At 33.4% G+C, this 20,996-nt stretch overlaps 2 protein-coding genes across 2 annotated transcripts in view; both read left to right on the plus strand.

Moving 5' to 3' along the window:
* The first annotated feature begins 202 nt into the window (after positions 1–202).
* Positions 203–8,488, plus strand: swi5 (SWI5 homologous recombination repair protein). Its single transcript, NM_001326527.2, is given in 5 exon segments — positions 203–444; positions 2,267–2,321; positions 2,547–2,656; positions 7,308–7,402; positions 7,771–8,488. Coding segments are annotated over 5 exon segments (426 nt in total). The 5' UTR covers positions 203–343; the 3' UTR covers positions 7,836–8,488.
* A 1,616-nt stretch (positions 8,489–10,104) lies between these two features.
* The window catches only part of slc27a4 (solute carrier family 27 member 4), a 44,013-nt gene continuing 33,121 nt past the window's right edge, over positions 10,105–20,996 (plus strand). The window contains 2 exon segments of the mRNA NM_001017737.1: positions 10,105–10,394; positions 18,891–19,052. Coding sequence (NP_001017737.1) covers positions 18,892–19,052 — 161 coding nt within the window. The 5' untranslated portion in view covers positions 10,105–10,394; position 18,891.

A 20,996-nucleotide genomic window follows, 5' to 3' on the forward strand; every position in this document is an offset into this window, starting at 1 on the left:
TGTAAGACTATTAATTATTATTGTACAGTGTCACAAAAATTATGCTTTATTGATTTGAGTATCCCTTATGGAGTTTCCGCAGCTGCATCCCATCTAGACTTTTACTTTACCCAACCAAGCTGCGGTGCACCGGAAGAGCATCAATGCACCAATCAAAAGGCTCACACCAGTACGAACCAATCAGAATTAGTACGTATGATGACGCAAGTACACGCAGCAAGGCGGGAATTTCTTCATCAGAAACTGCGCGGGACGGTTCACTGCTCAAGAGCGCCTCATTAAGAGCTTAGAGGTCATGTAAATCATATGTTTTCATTTTTATCTTTATTCTCAGTAGAAAGAAATGAACGAGACAGCAGAACTACAAATGAACACCCAACCCGTTAGCGATGATGCGCACGTCAAAGTTACGCCACGTCAAGGGGGCGTGTCTTCAAAAAGAAGGTAAACAAACTGCAACATTTAAACAGAGTATCCGCGGGGTCACGTTATTAAAAAGTCTTAAAATCTCTTAAATTTCAGCGTTTTATGCTTTTAATAAATCTTAAATTCACTGAAATATTGTGTTGTATGTCTTAAATAATTTTAAACAGGTCTTCATTTTCCTCTGTTTAAGTAAAGCTAGGTTATTCCGACATCCATCCAATCACCAATAACCCATCTTAATAAAATCAGAGAAAGAAAACTGAAAACAATTACACAGTTCCTCATGATAATAACATAGCCATAAATTGCTTTACGTTATCTTCCTTTCATACAAAAATATTTACAGTAAGGGCAAGTAGACATAATATTTATAAATAGGCATGAAACTTAAGGTTTTATAATGCATTAGGTTGAATAGAAGTTATACTCAATTAATTTGGACCAAAAGCCAACAAATATATTTGATTATTGATGTAATAAAGAGTTCAGATGCAAAAAACCCTAAATGCCGCCTGCAAGTTTTCTCTAAAATGAGCATTTTTATCAGGCTTCTGTGTAAAGGTCTTGTGAAAAGTGAAATATCTCAACATAAACAAAGGAGGCCGACAACAAATGTTTATTTTTGATGAACATTTTAAACGACACTTAGAGGTTTTCGCATCTGAACTCTTTAAATACGGTCATGGAAAACCTGGAAAGGTTTTGGAAAAACAGAAAAAACCCACAAAAGTTTTGGAAAAGTCATGAAAATTAGTTTAACAAATATCTGTATACAGTACATGAATATATGGTAGTTGTATTTACTTTTCTGTCCTTGGCCAAAAACATGCTCTCACATCATTAGTGTGGTGTAAGCATTGTTTAAATAAAATTTACATAGATATAATAACATTTAAACCAAATCGATTGTTGCATGTTTTCTGACAGGCTGAAAGAAATTTGAATGTGCACTGTTTTTCGTATTAATAACCACCTATGCGTAGACATTATATGAAACATTAGAACAGGGGTGTCAAACTCAATTCCTGGAGGGCCGAAGCCCTGCACAGTTTAATTCCAACCCTGCTCCAACACACTTACCTGTAGGTTTCAAACAAGCCTGAAGGACTCAATAAGTTTGATCAGGTGTGTTTAATTATGGTTGAAACTAAACTGCGCAGAGCTGCGGCCCTTTTGGAGTTTGACACCTGTGCATTAGAATATGAAATTGCTCTTAAAAATCTTGGAAAAGGCATGAAATGTCATGGAATTTTAGAAGTACAAATGTGTATGAACCCTTATTTGAACAATGTTAAACCTGTCATCTAAAAAAAAAAAAAATCTAGTATGTTGAAAATGGTGTTTGCAACTTTTTTTTCTTTTGACACATTAAAGTATGTCACTAAGAAATAATTACATTAGATTTTTTTTTTTTGTGGCAAGCAAAAAAAAAAAAAGTCCATTGGCCCAACCAGGCCGTTAGAAATAGTCATTATTGTTTAGCCCGGCCTTAAAAGTCTTAAATTTGATTTGATGAAACTTCATGTTATTTGAAAAGTCCCACATTCACAAACCAAAAATCGTAAATGTATTATCCTGTAAACTCCTTTTTTTTATTGATCTAATTTTTTGAAATGATTCCCTGACTTCAATACAAGGTAATATTTAAGCTTTTAAGACATCTAAAAATACTTAATGTAGATGATAACTATGCTTGAGTTAAATGTAATTTCTGTTATTTCTCTTGTATACTGTTTTATGTATAACTGTATTCTTGCGTTTAAATCAATAGAAAAACAAACATTCAATACAAGTCTGTTTAGTGAAAGCATAACTAGTAATGTTTGTTTATTCCTTACAGACTTTCAGAATCCAGATGTAACTCTAGGAGCGTCAACTCAGGTTTTAAATCTCCAGTATGTAAAGTTTATTGATTGAGTCAAATGTTTTTAGAAAATTAATAAATATTGATATTGTAATTTTGACATATTAGTAGTCTATGATACAATGTCTACAACTATTAAAAAACAGTATTCATTTGAATTGAATTTCTACAAATCATGTGTGATCTTTGAAGAGTGTGCAATGTGAGTTATAGTCGATATGCATATGGATAAGTTGTGATTGGTTTGTTATGATAGGTACTGAAGCCTAGTATGGTGAAATCTCCTGTTTGTCTTGAGGAAGAAGTGAAAGAGCTCAAGAAAACACAGGATTGTCTGGATTCAGAGATTGCCTCACTGGAAAAAGAGTAGGTGTAAAAAGATTACATGTACAATTGTTCATTTAGCAGACGCTTTTGTACAAAGCAAATTACAGTCGAAGAGAACTTCAGCAATTCTAGATGCTAGATATATTGTTGTGTTCACTCTTGAAGGTCCCATGTAATTAAAATAAAGTTTTTAGATGTTAGTATCAGTATTGTTAGCTTTTAGGATATCTATAAGCTAGTGTGCTCCAAAACAGTAACAAAATTTGCGTTTAGAAGAAATAAAAATGATAGAAACATGTAAAGTTTGTAGTTTGTAACTTCCATCTTAATGGATAAACGCTTTTGTCACCTCATACTACAGATTCACATCAAATCTTCTTGACCATTAAAATGCCCTCTAGGGTTTGACATGCCCCACCCCCTTTAAGAAGCTTCTCATTTGCTTTTCATTGATCTCAACCACTGTCACTGGCAGAGCGGTGATAAAAATAAACATTATTGGCTGTTTTTTTAAAAAGGTAGGAACTACAATATGCCCCACTCTATCTTCTTTTCCCATCTTGTTTCGTTTGAGATTACGTTAAACATAAATATAAAAAAGGGTGAAGCAGTGGCGCAGTAGATAGTGCTGTCGCCTTAAAGCAAGAAGGTCGCTGGAGCCTCGGCTCAGTTGGCGTTTCTGTGTGGAGTTTGCGTTCGTGTGGGTTTCCTCCGGGTGCTCCGGTTTCCCCCACAGTCCAAAGACATGTGGTACTGGTGAATTGGGTAGGCTAAATTGACCATAGTGTATGAGTGTGTGTGTGAATGTGTGTGCGGATGTTTCCCAGAGATGGGTTGCGGCTGGAAGGGCATCCACTGCGTAAAAACTTGCTGGATACGTTGGCGGTTCATTCTGCTGTGGCGACCCCGGATTAATAAAGGGACTAAGCCGACAAGAAAATGAATGAAAAAATATAAAAATGCCTATTTCAAAGCACTTCACAGGACCTTTAAAGTACGAAATCCACTTTACAATGTTGATTTTGCTAGCATACATTGTTAGTTTTAATGTGAACCCTGCAAGTTAATCTACTTAATAAAAAAAAGGTTTGTTTTGGTAACCTTTAATCAAAATCTGACCATTTGCCTCCTCAACTTTATTTTTTCTACAAGTGAAACATGTGAGGAGGAGTTTAAAAGAAAGTCTTGCCCCCCACTCAATTCCATTTCAATTGAAAGTACCTCATCATACTTAAATAAACATCCGCAGCAACTTCCGTTTCACACTGAAAATTTGCAGTTAATTTACTCACCTCGGCCATCTGATATTTCTGAATTAAATTTTTTTCAGTATTCCAATAAAAATGTTTTTTTTTTGTTTAGTTTTTTTTGTTGAAACCTTGGTCCTTGCGATTCTTAAAATGGCGAAAGTCAACAGCTACTGCCACTTAAACATCCAAAAAATATGTGTACATGCAAAACTTAGGCTGTTTCTCAATATGCGTTCTTCAGCATTCTTGCATCTATGTGTTCTCGTGTAACGTCAACATCAACTGCCAAAGTTCAGCTCCAAAACTCAAGACCGCAAGACAGGAGGGTGCGTGAAAATTCCCAGATGTGTCCTTGATATTAAAGACGCACCGATGCAGACTTAAGTGGAAAACTCGCTTGAGAAGTCCCAGAAGTCATTGCGGCTGAATAAAGGAGGTGGGAAGCATTTAATTTAGATTTAATATTAAAGTTCAGAGATATAACTTATTTACCAGGCAGGAGTTTTCCTAAATGAGACGGTGAAAGTAAACATTACCATGAAAATCTTTATAAAGGCATAAACACATTAAGGGTGTTTATTTGCTGAAATTTGTATTTAAGTTTTATTTGTATTGTGCGATGTATATATTTGTAAGGTCTTTATGCAAAGTATATATTGTGAAAAGGGGAAAAACAATAAATTGTTGTATAAATACTGTAATGTCTAAATTATTTTCCATAAAAAAACTTGTGAAGGTCATGTGACCATCAGGAAAAACCAGAACGCAGCATCTCATTTCTCACAGGACGCATTCTCTGTTCTCGTGGTCTCCCAAGTTCGTTATTCTGCGGTCACTTAGAAAGACCGGTCTCCACAAGAACGCGAGTCCGTTCTCTGCGTTCTTGGAATTGAGAAACAGCCTTAATTAATACCCATGACTCCTGAGGATACACTGAGGACTTATGAAGCAAAACTGTTGGTCCGGATGCAAACCTACACATTTTTCTAAACAAAACATTAGAATAACTATTAATAAATAATATAAATATTTTAACAACACTCACTGATCTGAAGAATTTTGTGCAAAGTTTGTTATTCATATATCTTAATTATTCATATATCTTAAAAAAAACAAATACACACACACACACACACACACACACACACACACACACATATATATATATATATATATATATATATATATATATATATATATATATATATGTGTGTGTGTATGTGTGTGTGTATGTATGTGTGTGTGTGTGTGTGTGTGTGTGTGTGTATATACATGTATCATGAATTTTAAATGGCAAAGAACCACAATTTAAGCAAGAAATAAAAAATTGTTCTGCTGAATAAAAAACTGCTTGCTTTACTGTACATATTGGATGGCCTGAGTGAATTAACAGCAAATGTATATTGTCTGTGAACTATCCCTAGCTTAAAATGTTCTTTATTTCAAGTGTTCTTAAAGTGGCTAAGAAGTCAAAACTAAGCATATGATTTTGTGAATTTTTGTATCTAGTTTTGTGGTGAACAATTCATCTATGCATGTCATTAAGAAAAAAAATTGGCCTTTTTAATCTTTAATTGAAATCTAAAAATGCTTTTATTTTTCAATTAAATTGTCAGATGGACCCTTTTCACAAGCCTGTTATGACGCGTTTAACGGTCATCAGCATCTTAAAATCTTTTAATAGTTTTATTTTTTTTTAAATGTATGAAAATTTACATGTATTTATGTATGTAGTATATCATCTTTGCTTCAAATGACAAAAAAACTAATTACCGCTTGTGCGAGGGGGTTTTAATGCAGCGTCTATGAGACAGGACAGCAAATTTGACGTTATTCACTCCTCTGACTGCCGTCATCAGTCTCACGCAATTTTTTTCCTCTGTCTGAAAGTCTTTATAACATCATCGTGGCGTTTTTCTTTTATTATTTAAGCAAATAAGATTGTAAAAAAAATTATTTGTTGAATTCTCCCATTCACTGCGCTCTAAGTTTTCCCAACTATGATGACTTCCTCTACTGAGAAGCCCGGAAGTGTGAAAAGGGTCTATTACGTTTATCTTAGGAATTAGCCATAGCTTACATATTTAACCAAGCTGTCAGTTTTGACAACAAACAGAAATGGTGAGGAGGAGGAGGAGGAGTCTGTTTGTTTGTAATAACTCTTTTCCTGATCTTTCTGAATGAAATGCCTACTTTACTATATCCGATCAGCCAGTAGTAGAAAAAACACACCTACTCTTTACGCATTTAATATTCTGTTTCTCTGCGTCACAATAAGAAAAAAAAAATTATTGCATCTTTCTGGTTCATGGGGACTTTAAAGGTCCCATGAAGTGCTTTTAAATGTGCATTTAAATTTGCAGGGCGGGACATAGTGTAGCTCCTCCCCTTTTTATAAAACAGTCAATAGCCTTTTGGTTTATCACCGCTTTGCCAGTGAGAGTGATTGAGCTCAAGCGCATCAAATGTGAAGCGTCTTAAGAGGGAAGGGACATATCAGACTCTAGAGAGCATTTGATTGGTCGTGATTTGATGAAAAACTGAAGTATGGGGTGACATGAAAAAAAAATCCATTTATGCCGCAGTCACACTTGAGTTTGAGCTTACAAAATTATGTCATACGGCTCTGCGAAAAGGGGTGGGATTGAACAAGATGATTAGACATTAAAAAAGTGAGTGATTGGTCCATATTTTAAATTCCTGTACAGAGAGGTCATGTTTTGATCCTCAGTTGGTCTCATGTAGTCAAGTGATGGTATTTCGCAAGTCAGAGTTCATCAAGCTTAAACTCTGCATTGCAGCAACCTGGAAAACCTGTCGTAGGTGCTTGCGTTTCCGGTCTGACTCATTCGCATGCGTATGAATGGAAGTCTATGAGGAGAAAAGTGCAGTGTGACCGCAGCTTCAGGCAGAAGCTTTACATGATAGATCTCAAACTCAATGCCTTGAGGGCCACAGCTCTGAACAGTTTTGCTCCAATCCTAATCTAACACAGCTAATGCAACTAATCAAAGTGTTCAGGACTTTTTTGAACACTGGATCAGCTGTGTTTGATTATGGTTGGAGCAAAACTGTGCAGAGCTGCGGCCCTACAGGAATTGAGTTTGAGATCTATGCTTTACATGTTTATATCAGTTTTATATCTTCTAAATGCGAATTTTGGCACTGTTTTGGAGCACATTAGCTTATAGATATCCAACAAGCTAACAATACTGATACTAACATCTAAAAAGTTTATTTTAATTTCATGGGACCTTTTATGATAGCAGGTTTTTTGTATATATTTAGTTTTGTTTCCTTTTAAGATAATAGCTAAAAAATATCTTAAATGTAAAATATGTCCATTTTAAGATTGCTTATTTTTAGTTGCATTATTGTCCCACTATTGGTTTACTGGCAGATTAAACTGAGCTAGCGTTGCTGTGTGGTTTTGTTTGTAGAGGATTTGTTGTACAAGAGCTGGATCAGCACATCGACCTGCTGCATGAATACAATGACATCAAAGACATTGGACAAACTCTACTGGGCAGACTAGGTAAGACGTGATGCCTTTAATAATACATTTTAAAAGGTGTTTTTTGCCAGTCTGCTACCAGACATTCATACCACAATAACCTCCTCTCCATAAACACTTGTGGCCTACACACTTCTGCCATCACACTCATCTAAGTGGGTTACAGCCTCCGTACGCTCGCTCTGCATTTCTCACCAGTGTCAAGATTATGATAATGGCATCCTCTGGTATTACCGCTGCATTCTGTAAGATAATGGACCCTTTTAGACTCCCAGCATGCTGAGTTTCTCCGGCCTCACAGTGACTTCAGCTGCTCTGAGGGCTGGAGGGGGTCATTTTTCCCCATGTGACCATTGATAAAGACAACTGTCTCTCTGTGTTTCCTACAGCCGGCCTGCGTGGAGTGACCACACGAGACTTGTACAGTCACTTTGGCCTTGAGTTGGATGACTGACAGATATTGGAAGGGCCTCATAATACTGTTAGTGTTATATCTTTGTATTTATACAGAACACACCAGTGTTTTCTTCATGCTATTGGGCTGAATGAGCCTAATTAAGAAGTTTCTGTCTGAAATAACTCTGATTTAATTTTACATACAAACCTTCAAAGAAATAGAAAGGTCTTTTGTTAACACTGTGATAAGAATTGGTTTGACATTTTTCTCTGAGCATCGTTTTCCTCATATTGTGTTGACGTGTTATCATGCACTCAGGATTATTGTGTATGAACCGGTGTCTACGGCCATTGTGTTGTCATCCAAATCTGGTGAATTAGAGGAACAGTTTGTTTAAAAATTCAATGTCTGTCATGAATTCCTTACCTTTTATTTTGATTTGAAATCCAAAATGAGATGACATGTAGCTTTGAAGATGCTCGCGTTGTAAGGAAAAGAGCAACATGAACATTTTTCGAAACGTCTCATTTTGGGCTCTCCAAATGAAAGGAAGTCAGATTTGGCACAATGATGAAAGGTTCATTTATGGGTGAACTGTTCCTTTAGGGAGTACTGTGTCATAAATTCTGCTTTATTATTGTTATTATTATTTTTGTTTTACCAATAAATGCATTTATTTGAAAGTTAATTAAATAAATTTAAGCAGTATTTGTGAGGTTGCTTAATGTGTTATGTTGCGTAGCTGTCCCAGCTGTGCTAAAGGTGAACTAAGTACACCATAAGCTAGTTATGATAGATAAATTATGGCCTGTGTCTCAATATTTTTGGATTGCATAGATAAAAAAATCTGCTTTGCTGATAGTAGATAATGTACGTATCACTATACAGTTGTAAACTGATTTGTGCTGTCCAGTAACAAATTATAAATACTCCAATTACTGTACTTGAGTTTTTTGTTCTTAGGATTTGTAATTTACTAAGTAGTTTTAAAATGTGTACTTTTACTTTCCCTTGAATACACTTTTAGTGCAATATCGCTACTTTTACTCCACTACTTTATTTCAACCTGCGTAATTACTTAATTTTTTTCTTGTCTATGGGGATAAACAAATTATTAAATCAATTCTTTGATTCCAGTCCTATCAAATAATAATAATTTTTCATTATTATGAACAATTTGAAGATATGTTTGGAAAGTATCCAGGAAGATGATGTCCAAAATCTTTACACGCAATGACTGTTTAAACTGAATGTCATTGATGGTGGCGAATGTTTACTGTACAATGACTGAAATCGTCAAATACTCTTAAACAGTATCTCAATGCACTACAAAATGTTACGTTTACACACACACATGCATAAATTGCATGTAAAAACATCACCTTTTCACAGTGTAATACTTCTTAAAGGGCTACTTTTTACTCATACGTTGAGTAATAGTTACAGCAGATACTTTTACTCTACTTGCACTACATTATTAAGTAAGTAATTATACTTTTACTTGAGTACGATTTTTCATGACTTTCCACCACTGGTGCTGTCTAACATGATATCCACAGTGAAGTGTTTATACCACATGAAATCAATTTTTGTTACTGTTATCTCACATGATTTTCATCGACCATTCTAAAAGAAATATATGAATGTTGTGACCAGTACAAAGAAACACAGTGGAAAGTAATTTGTTAGGCAAATCATGTTAACATTAAAATGCAAACTATTAGGAGGGGGCTAAAAAATAAATGGGGTTTGTGACGTCAGCTACATAGGTAAGTTGTTTTAGGAGCTACATTTAGATAAGCGATTATACACAGTTTGTTTTTGTGAATTAACTTGTATCGAATGCTACATGCAATCAGGAGTATAGTCAAAATAATTTCACAGAAATAAAAATACATACTTCAAACTAAAATAGAAATGTTTGCAATTCATGCATTTTGAATGAAACCAACAGTCTCGTGTCCTTTTGCTATATATTTCAGTAAAAATCCTGTCTCCTTAAACATTAGTATTATCATGTGCATTACGTTCTTTTAATTTTCACAAACAGCTGTCTTTGCCAGTACAATGGCTTGCAGATGGACAGATGTCTGACAATAGCTCTCGTTCTCCTCCTCCATCATGCCTCATGGTCCCGCAGAGCTGCTTTGCAACTACCGGGTGGAAACTGTCGTGATGATTCGCTGGCTGGGCCACATTTCCTTGACAGGACTTTAAGCCCCGCCTTTCAACAGCGAAAAGGCTGCGCTCTGAGAGCACGATTGGTTTAAACCGCTGTCATTCAATGTGTACACACAGCACCGGCGAATAGCGAGGAGGCGGGCGCAAGTAAGAAAATTATAAGGTCATTGGAATTACCAGCGCTACAAGCTATCCCCACAATGAAGCGATAACAGATAAGAGTGAAAAAATGAAATAAACGGGAGCAAAGTCTACCATAGGAGCCGCGGAAATAGGTAAAAGGCGGGCGAGTGGCCGTTACACACCGGCGCGTGTGTATCAGCGCAGGTAAACGGTGGAGGTTTCGCTTAAGCCGATCAAGGTGGGATCGTACGGAACAGGTTCCCCTTCTGCCATAATACACACGTTATTGTGACAGCGAAGACCAAAATCGAGGTATTTCCCGGACCACAAACACCAACATTTCAAATATTTTAGCCATTAGTCATTTCCGGAATCTCCTGTATCATTAATCGTCATGATAGCGAGCTGTCAGCTGCTTGTTAAAGATGAATTTACTGATTTTACTATAGCGTCAATATGCATTGTGTTCTGCTTATGTTTGCCGATGGATGCCGTGTCATGTGTAGCAGTGTAATTGCTCATAATCCAGCTAAAGGGAAATAGGATGTCATTCATGCGCACTGGCCTTTTCAGTATGAAACACGCATAGCAAATATAACCGATCGTATAAACGCATAATATAATTGATTGCCTGACTGTACGAGTTGAATTTCATACAACGTGTTTTGTGATTGTAACAGTAGAGTGAAGCTCAGTGTACTGCATTGCTGTAGTGATGTCCGATTCGCGAGCGAAGCATTCTTTTGAGTCGGATCTTTTCAACCGAGTCATTAAAGCGAATGGATTCGTTCACAAATCGACCTGAATCCTGAACTCTTAGGCGCAATGAGCTGGGAAACATTTCTGAATATGTTAAACTCCCAATTACCAGAAAATAGGCTAACGTTAACTTTTAGGTCTCTGAACAGGGTGTCTACAGGGTCTTAAAATGTCTTAAATCTCTAAAAGCTAAATTTTAGGCTTTAAAAAGTCTTAAATCTACTGACGTGTTGTAGGTCTTACATATTTTTTCAACAGGTCTTAATTTTTCTGTGTTCATGTATAGCAACCCACTCTGGCCATTTACACCCATACAATCGACAGCAATTCATCTCGATATAGCTTTAAACTTTTTATTTAAAAAAAGCTTTTAATTAACATTTGCTTAAAAGTTCTACATTTATTTACTTATGATGATACTGACCTGACCTATATTATTATTAATAAATCATTATTATTGTAGACTGAAGTAACAGACAGCTATGTTTTGTTCTATTCTTGGTAAGGGTTATAGAGTTTGTGAATGGATTTATTTAGAAATTACAAAAAGAAATATTCAAACTAAATTATTATTATTGTAATATTGAATGTATTTAATTTTAATTATTTTTTGATAGGGCAAATGAAAGTCTTTTTTAACTGGGATGTTCGAAAAAAAATCTTTAGCATTTAGCCTTGTGTAATATTTCTATACATGCAACCAAAATCGTTAAGCGATTAATGTAATATTTCTGCGTTATATTTAATTTTATTGTGTCATTTGCAGCTTTCTATCATAAAATCTATTTTGGTCTAATTTTCATCACTTTTTTATTGTAAAAAAAAAAAAAACAATGTTTGTAATATTGTAATTCACTTTATTCACCTCATACCTAATTGGGTTGTTCCATAGTTTTTGATGCTGTATCAAAAACCTTTTAAATATTTAGAAAAAAAAAATACTGCTGAAAAAAAGTGGGTAGGCATTAATGCACTATATCAAATATAAAGTGCTCAGTACACCCCTCACAAATCTGTTTTAAATTCACATTTTTAATATGAAGCTTTACAATTATATATTTGTACATATACTTTAGTTTAGTCAGTACGGAAGCCAAATCTGGAGTTTATCTAACAAAATAACTTATGATAACGGTCAAAAAACTAGTACAACCAAATGTACAATGTTATAGAAAAATATTAAATACAATTATAAAAAAAAGAGCAAAATTCAAGAGAAGCAAAAAAACTTTAAAAATGTTGTAGTTTGTTTTTTTTTATTTATTTATTTTTTTTTTTGCTTTAGTTTAATTGTAGTATGTTTTCATTTGTGAATATGTTTGGTGAATAAAACATTATTTTAATATGTATATCTGTTTAATAAATCTGTTTTGATTAATGCACCAAAATGCTTTGCATATATTCACTAAGAAATGGATACAAATATACATTTTCAAAATTGGGTGTACTCCATTATGCTAAGCACTGTACTTCAGATAAAACTAACGTTGTCTTTACAAATTGTGCTGAAATATCTTCGTCTGAGGAAATAAACGTTGTATAATTACTTATTGTCAATAAAGCATAATCGGGTTCAAAACATCAACATGTAATGCTGCCACCGCGTGATGGCACATATGAATCACTGAATCAGAGTACTGAATCTTAAGTGCTCGAATGAGCCGAGTCGCGCACACGAGTCCCAACAGTGCCGTACATCCAATGTGCTCTCAGATTTCCGGGCTTGAGCAACAAATCAGGTCTCTGCGGTAACCCTCGCCTGATGATGATGATGATGATGAGGTGGAAGATGAATAGGATGATGCTGGCTTCTGCATTGCTTTAATATCCATCCGCACCCACAGCACGTCTGTCATCATTTTGTCTCGCGTCGTCATGCGGTTAAAGGTCTGAACAGACATTTAAATTCTCCTCAACATCTTTCAGGACACATATAGACGCGTCGCACACTGTAGGATTTCCCAGCTGCAGCGAAAAGTACGATGATGATGAGGATGATGACGTATGGCCGTCATTTCTGTCCGTCAATAGATTGAGAAAGTGTGAAACGGCGGATTGTTTACGTATCTGTTCATTTGACCGGGACTAGTTGCCACATTTTTACACCAGTGGCCTTTTACCTCTGTTGTCAGTTATTATTTAACCTTTGGTATATTTCCACTCAAACACAGTTTATTGAAGTGTTGATACATATAAGGTAAAATGTCACAATAAGACTATTAATATAATAATAATAATAATCATCATCATCATATTAATATATGTCAATTTTGTGTAATAGATAAGAACACCAAAGTTCTAATAAATGTGTATGACCAAATTGCGAGAATTTAATGAATAATTTTTCGAAATGCTTATAGATTTAATATTCAGTTTTGTTACAATCTTTTGTTTTGTCTTTAGTCAATCAAAGTTTTTAATAAGTCAGCTGCCAAATGCAAGATATAATATGGAAATAACGTTTATCACACCTTTTTTATTAGTTTATCACATTTTTTCCCTATTTTATCTTGTTTTTATTTCAAAAGATTCTTAAATCAATAAATTTGTCTTGAAAGATTATGTGAGACACAATGTCTTATTTTATGTGAAATTGTTCAAAATGAAGAAAGCTCATTGCTAAAATCCAAACAAATATTTCACAGTGCGCTCAAAAATCAACTTGATTCAACAGAAAATGTATTTTTAAAACCACATTGACAGATATTTATTCTTATTTTAAGCATAGTTTTTTTTTTTTTTAGTTAATTTTGAATCTCAAGTAGGGCTGCACGATATTGGAAAAATCTGACATTGCCATATAAAACAAATAAATTACAAGCATAGATAAATAAAATATAGCAAAGATAAAAAAGTGAATTATAGTTTTCTGGACAGTAACAGTATTCAGGTAGTGATGTTTTAAATGTTTGAGTTATTAAAATATCTTCTTTTTGTGTTCATCATAAAAAAGAAACTCATAAACATTTGAAATAGTGAGTAAAGTAAAACTTTTGGGTGAACTAACATTTTACTTCATTATAATTCAACTCTGCATTGATTTTTCATTAATTCATTTTCATTTCGGCTTAGTCCCTTTATTAATTCGGGGTCGCCACCGCGGAATGAACCGCCAACTTATCCAGCACGTTTTTACGCACCGGATGCTGTTCCAGCTGCAACCCATTTCTAGGAAACATCCACACACACACATTCACACTCATACACTACAGACAATCTAGCCTACCCAAGTCACCTGTACCGCATGTCTTTGGACTGTGGGGGAAACTGGAGCACCCGTAATAAACCCACACAAACGCAGGGAGAACATTCAAACTCCACACAGAAATGCTAACTGACCCAGCCGAGGCTCGAACCAGTGACCTTTTTGCTGTGAGGCGAACATGCTACCCACTGCACCCTCACATCGCCGTGCATTGATTATAATAAATTACAACATAATCCCAACTCAATATTGAAGATCGTGCCATGTGACTATTGCGGATGCACACATTGCGATATCGATGCTGAAACGATATGTTGTGCAGCCCTAATCTCAAGTGAATGTCTTGAATGTTTATATATTTAAACCAGAAAATAAAATACTATGGATAATTTAATTGCACTTTTAACGACTTTGTGATTTTAAGATTTTCTGTGCTGTTTAAAATCACCTTAAAGTTTGTAAAACAAAATGTGAATACTTCAAAAATAAATATATTCAGATTCATACAATTCAAATAAAAAAGTCCTAAACGTATGGTTAATAACCAGGCTTAATTGTATTTTGCAGAGTATTATGGATTATTTATGTGCACTGAAATTTATTTTTTTTATTGGATTAACTTTTTTTTTTTAAACAAATAAATTGAGTTGAACATTACTAAATTTAATTTGTTTGTTTAAATTCAGCCCATATAAATTGTTTGCAACCACTTACCTTAAAGTAAATCCAATGAATAATTTTTCAATAGTCTATTGCCATAATTTGTTTGTACGATTATGGTTTTGGCCATTTAGGGCTGGGCGATTTGGCCTAAAATCAAAATATAAGATTAATACTCTCGATTAATGTTATTAATCGAGATTAATTATTTCGATTAATATAATTTTAACTCAATTATGATTAATGATTTTAAAATTTATTTTAGATTTTATTTTTTTGCCCTTGCTGCGTGGCCCATACTCGTCATTGTTACCAAGCTGACCGATCACAGAGCTTGCGCCATACATCTTCGCAACATGTAGTTACATTTATTTGAGAAGGTTGCCGTCAGTCACATGAGGGGTAAGCGATCACGTGAAGGCTTCACTCAACGCAGAAGTGTAAACAGAGCCAGGTCACGTGACTCCATGCGGTAGGGAAAGTAATTGAAATAAATGACCCGGAAAATTTTAAACGATTATAGATTGTGAATTTCGAATTCAATTACTTTTCGATTAATCGCCCAGCCCTATAGTGTGACTTAATGTTAGAATACAAATGTAGATCACTTCAATATATTGCAATAGAAGACTGCAAATTAAATAATTATTTTAAAGTGACAGCTCGGCTCATTCTCCTTCATATAGGCAACACAAGAGAGAGCAAGAATGACTGGTGTAATTTAGCAAGTGTAAGCTTCTACTGCGTTCAGATGAGCTGACGGAAACCATAGTACAGATCAGATAGCTCTGTTACCTTCGGTCACTGACATTCAATCTACCCTAGTTACTTTACAAGTGTTTTAGTGCAAAGGAGGCCTAGAAACGCTACAGTGGCTTTTAATGAATCATTTTAAAAGTAAAATTCACTTTACTTCATGAGGTTTATTTACTCACACTCAGTGCATCCAAGATATATTGTAGATTATTTTTATTATTATTATTATTATTATTAAGTAGAAAATCAAAGAAGTTTTTTTTTTTTTCTGAAATCACGCTTTAAATACATGTTTACAGCCATAAACTTGGTATTGCACTTTTGGTCTCCCATTTATCCTGCTTATAAGGAAGGACAGTTTAAGTTTATTTTTGTCTAATCTTAAAAGACCTTGCTTGTTTATTCCTTCTAATTTAATTTATTAAAATGGGAGATTTTTCAGTTTATTTTTATAAAAGATTTCTATAGTTCTATTAAAATGGTTCTTTTAAAAGTTTGTTGAAATAAAACCTTTGTTCAGTCAGAAAACGTGTTCTTATTCTTTTCAGGGTCTTTGCTATGAGAATTACTATTTAATACCGTATACCGCGAAACCGTCAAACCGTGGTATTGTTTTAGACGATTATCATACCGTAAAAAATTCATACCGTTACAACCCTAATTTGGATAATACAAAGTGAATACTTAACTCTTAAATGATTTAAAAGAAAATATTGTCTGCATTTGTTCACTTTTATTCATTTATATTATTCATATTATATTAATCATTAATATTATTGTGAGACAGATGTGCATAAATAAAGTGTTATCCTTAATAATAATGCATAATTATAACATTATATTAATTATATTCATTCATTTATACATTCATTTTTCTTCGACCTAGTCCCTTGTTTATCAGGGGTCGCCACAGTGAAATGAACCGTCAACTATTCCAGCATATGTTTTACACAGCAGATGCCCTTCCAGCCACAACCCAGTACTGAGAAACACCCAGAAACACTCATTCATGTACACACTCGTACACTAGTTTCTTCTTTTGATCCTGGATGAAACCCATGCCAACAGGGGGAAAACATGCAAACTCCACACAGAAATGCCCAGTCGGGACTCGAACTATTGACCTTGCTGTATGGCAACAGCTAACCACTGAGCCACCGTGCTGCACTTTTAATAAAATATAAAATAAAATTGTTTTATAGCAGCAGGATTTAACTTCAAGTAAGGCTGTGCAATATGACGATATACATCATATGGACAAAATAATAATGTCTATTTCATATTATGCTGTGGTGTCACAAAATACATTGTTTATGTTAATACTTTCATAATTTATATAAGCACAATACACACCATTACAGGGATGTCTACTGTACATATGATCACATATGAATGAGTAACTATCTGCATATATACTTTTTGTTTTTTTACATGTGATCAATGTATATAAACTTATTAATTAAATTTACACAAATGATACTATTTTGTGATATGTTGTTATCAGGATTAGACCTGTCACAATAATCATTATATCAGCTTGTTGCTCAACACGTAGACTTGACCTCAATCATTTTTGGTGATGCAATATATATGGCCCATACTTAAAATCCAGTATCAGCAACATATTTGCAACATCTCTATCTCTGTTGAAGGTATCAGTGTCAGCATGTTAACAAAAACTAGAGTATTTACTATAAATTACTATAGTATATTTCATCATGTGGGTGTCTGACGACTAAAAGTAGATCTGGTACCAGATATCGCAGTCTATTTTGTAACTATTTTACATTGCACTTTTTTGTTAATATTTATTTATTTATTTGTTTGTTTGTTTGTTTGATTGTTTAGGACATGCGTTTTCACATTCTGATTCCAGTGCCTAATTAAAAAATTAATTAAATGACTATAATTAAATAAAGTGTTCTTAAGAATAAAATATGCTGTGTTTTTTGGAAGAGTGTACTTGCATTATGATACTATCATTATGTCATTCTGGCATAATATAATGAGTGTCATAAAATGGTCTTAAAATGACAATAATATCATTTATCACAATATATTTTGGTGCAATATACCATTAAACTAAAAAAAGATATTGGGACAGTATGGAGTCAATCTAGGGCCATATGTACTTGCAAAATAAAAGAAAAATTTGCAAAAAAATAAAGTATTGAGGAAAAAAATAAATGTAAATCTCCAAAAACTGCAAAGCAAAAATTCATTTTTGAGAAATAAATAACTGCAGAGGGAAATTAAAGTTTTGATGAATGAAAAATAAATTTGCAAACAAAAAAAGAACTACTAAAAAAGCTGTAAAAAAATTATAAAAAATAAAATTATATATATATATATATATATATATATATATATATATATATATATATATATATATATACATATGTGCAAAAATAAATAAATAAACTATATAGTGTATATACAAAACATTTTTTATAGAATTGCTTTTACAAAAGGGCCTGCATTAAACGCTAATGTTCTCTTTATTCTGCCCCCTTGTCAAATCAGGGCCACAAAGTGAAACATGCAGAAACATGAAGTGCAAAGTGAAAACAGCATCGCAAACTCACGGTTTTCTAAAAAAAACAAATCAAAATGAGCGTTTCAATTGACTGGACGGGTTTTGTAAAGGCGAAAACGTGTGTGGGTGCGTGCGTGCGTGCGTGCGTGAAGAGTTCAGATGTAAAAACCTCTAAATGCCTGAATCTGAAAATTTCTTCTAAAATGAGCACTTTTATCAGCCATGCGTGTGTATGTACAGTAACATAACTTTTATGGCAAAGATTAAGTATATATACTTGTATATATACTTTTTAAAATTACTAATGGGTTGTTGTTTTTTTTACTGCTTGAGTTTTATTTGCACTTCTTTTTTTGTTTCTCAAGTTTCTTTTTTATTTCTCAAAACTTAATTTTCTCTTTGCACTTTTTAAAATTTTATTCCTCAAATTTATTTTTATTTCACAAAAATTAATTTTTCGTTTTAAGATTTTTTTGACATCCCATCCATCTGACAGGCCTAACCAGGATATAAGATGACTTCTATCGCAATATAAGATCTCTGTCAAATCTCTCAGCCATAAGTTCAAATGTAAAAGTGTCAGTATTAATAAAAAAAACAGACTTTTCCCATAGAACATTTCAATACTGAGGCCTAGACCTTTAACATACATTTCAAAGGACAAAGATTTCTATGACAGCTATCTGTTCTTGATATGATTAAGAAGCTTATCTTGAGTTCATCTTTGAATCTTTCAACCTTTTCTAATTGTCAGGTTGATAGTGATTACATTATAACTTTTATCATTGAACAAGGTGTTTTTAGACTTCTATCACACAGGTCCAAAAAAAATGTTAATGCAATAGTCAAGTGGTGAAACGAATGATTGACGGGTGTGTTGTTTGTGTGTTAGGATGTTGCGGTTGGCGTGTGCCACGGCCCTTCTCTTTGTTCTCCGGCTGTTCATCGGCTTACCTTGGTGGCAGGTTCTACCGTCCATTCTCATTTTCTACGTGGGTTCCGGAGGATGGAAGTCCCTCTATGTGTTTTCAAAGACTATATACCGGGACTTGCAGTAAGTTTCTGTTGTAATATCCATTTTGGCCTGTCCTTCCTTTACAGAAAATAATTGAATAACATGTTATTCAGATTGTAAAATAACATGTGACACACAAGAAACACACATTCCCTCAAGTCATGCAAGTTCTCGAATGTCATGGAATTTTAAAAGGTCTTTTCCAGACATTGAAAGTCAGTTGTTGTTTTTTTTACATACATGGAATATCTGAAAGGTTTGTTTTTCATTTTTAAATTTTAGTTTCTTAAAATTATTTTTTGGAATTATATTCATAATTTCTTAATTTCATTTCACGTTTATGATATTTTCCTTACAATTTGCCTATTGTTGACCAAATTGACCACTTCAAAGACTGGGTACTTGTGTTTTTTTTTTTTTTTTCATTTTAAAGTTTGGGTTAAATATCCATTGTTGCTTTTAAAATAGCAATTAAATTTATATAACATATGAATATATATATTGAATATATTCAAGATCAAACTATTTGAATATTTTGCAAAAAATAATATGCCCTGTTTTCAATTAAGGCCATGGAAAATCAGCCTTTTAGTCAGAGTTGGAAAAAGGCCTGCAAGTAAACCTGTGGTTTTGGAACATTTTTTTTATAAAAAATAAAATGACAGTCACATTTTATCACATAAAAATTTTTCAATATATATATATATACAGTTGAAGTCAGAATTATTAGCCCCCCTTTGTTTTTTTTTTTTTTTTTTTTTTTTTTTTTTATATATTTCCCAAACTATGTTAAACAGAGCAAGGACATTATCACAGTATGTATTTTTTCTTCTGGACAAAGTTTTATTTGTTATATTTCGGCTAGAATAAAAGCAGTTATTAATTTTTTTAAACACTGTTTTAAGGACAAAATTAGAAATGAGTTATTAAAACTATTATGTTAAGAAATGTGTTGAAAACTCTGTTCAACAGAAATTGGGAAACAAAAATAAACAGGAGCTCTAATAATTTAGAGGGGCTAATAATTCTGACTTCAACTCTATATAACTTCTACTTTTACCTTTTTTTCTAAACTGTATACAACATTAGGCATCAAAACTCGGAAAAAAATGAACAGTTTTAAAATATTAATCAAAAAATGTCACTATACATACAGAATATATATGAAGAGCTCAGAATAAAAATGTTCTGATCTGTTTTTTGTTTTTTTTTGCCCTCGAGTCATTTGAGTTTGAATATCTACCTATACTAAAACCCAATCTGATACTTTTAAAATACATATAGAATAAAGAAGAGTGAAGAAACAGATCCAGGATGTTCCTTATTTTTTATTTAAATTACCTTATTTTAACATTTAACAACTTTGTTAACAAACAGAGCACTTCTGCAAGGTAGCTTAAAAAATCAAGTAACAAATAACATAAATTTTGGACTTCAGTGCAACAGTAAATCTATTATACTGTAAAAACAAATAGCACCTCAAATTAAAAAAACTGGCAGGCAATTCCAAGTTTACTCATCTCACAATTTGTTATGGTAATGTTGTCATCATCAACAATACCTTCAGACTGCAGACAAAGCTGCTTTTGTGTTCTACTTTGCCAGCATTTAACCAATAGCATATCTGCAACAAAGTGATGTCATGCCACATGCGTTTCTGTCTGAAAATGTGTTAAAAAATAATGACAATATGTACAGTTGAAGTCAAAATTATTAGCCCCCCTTTGAATATTTTTTCTTTTTTTAATATTTCCCAAATGACGTTCAACATAGCAAAGAAATTTTCACAGTATGTCTGATAATATTTTTTCTTCTGGACAAAATCTTACTTGTTTTATTTCGGCTAGAATAAAAGCAGTTTTTATAAAAAAAAAAAAAAAAAACATTTTAAGGTCAAATGTATTAGTCCCCTTTAAGCTATATTTTTACATTATACAGAACAAACCATCATTATACAATAACTTGCTTAATTACCCTAACCTG

This window comes from Danio rerio, chromosome 10 (assembly GCF_052040795.2).
Source record: "Danio rerio strain M-AB ecotype USA chromosome 10, GRCz13ab, whole genome shotgun sequence".
In the NCBI taxonomy this organism is placed as follows: domain Eukaryota; kingdom Metazoa; phylum Chordata; class Actinopteri; order Cypriniformes; family Danionidae; genus Danio; species Danio rerio.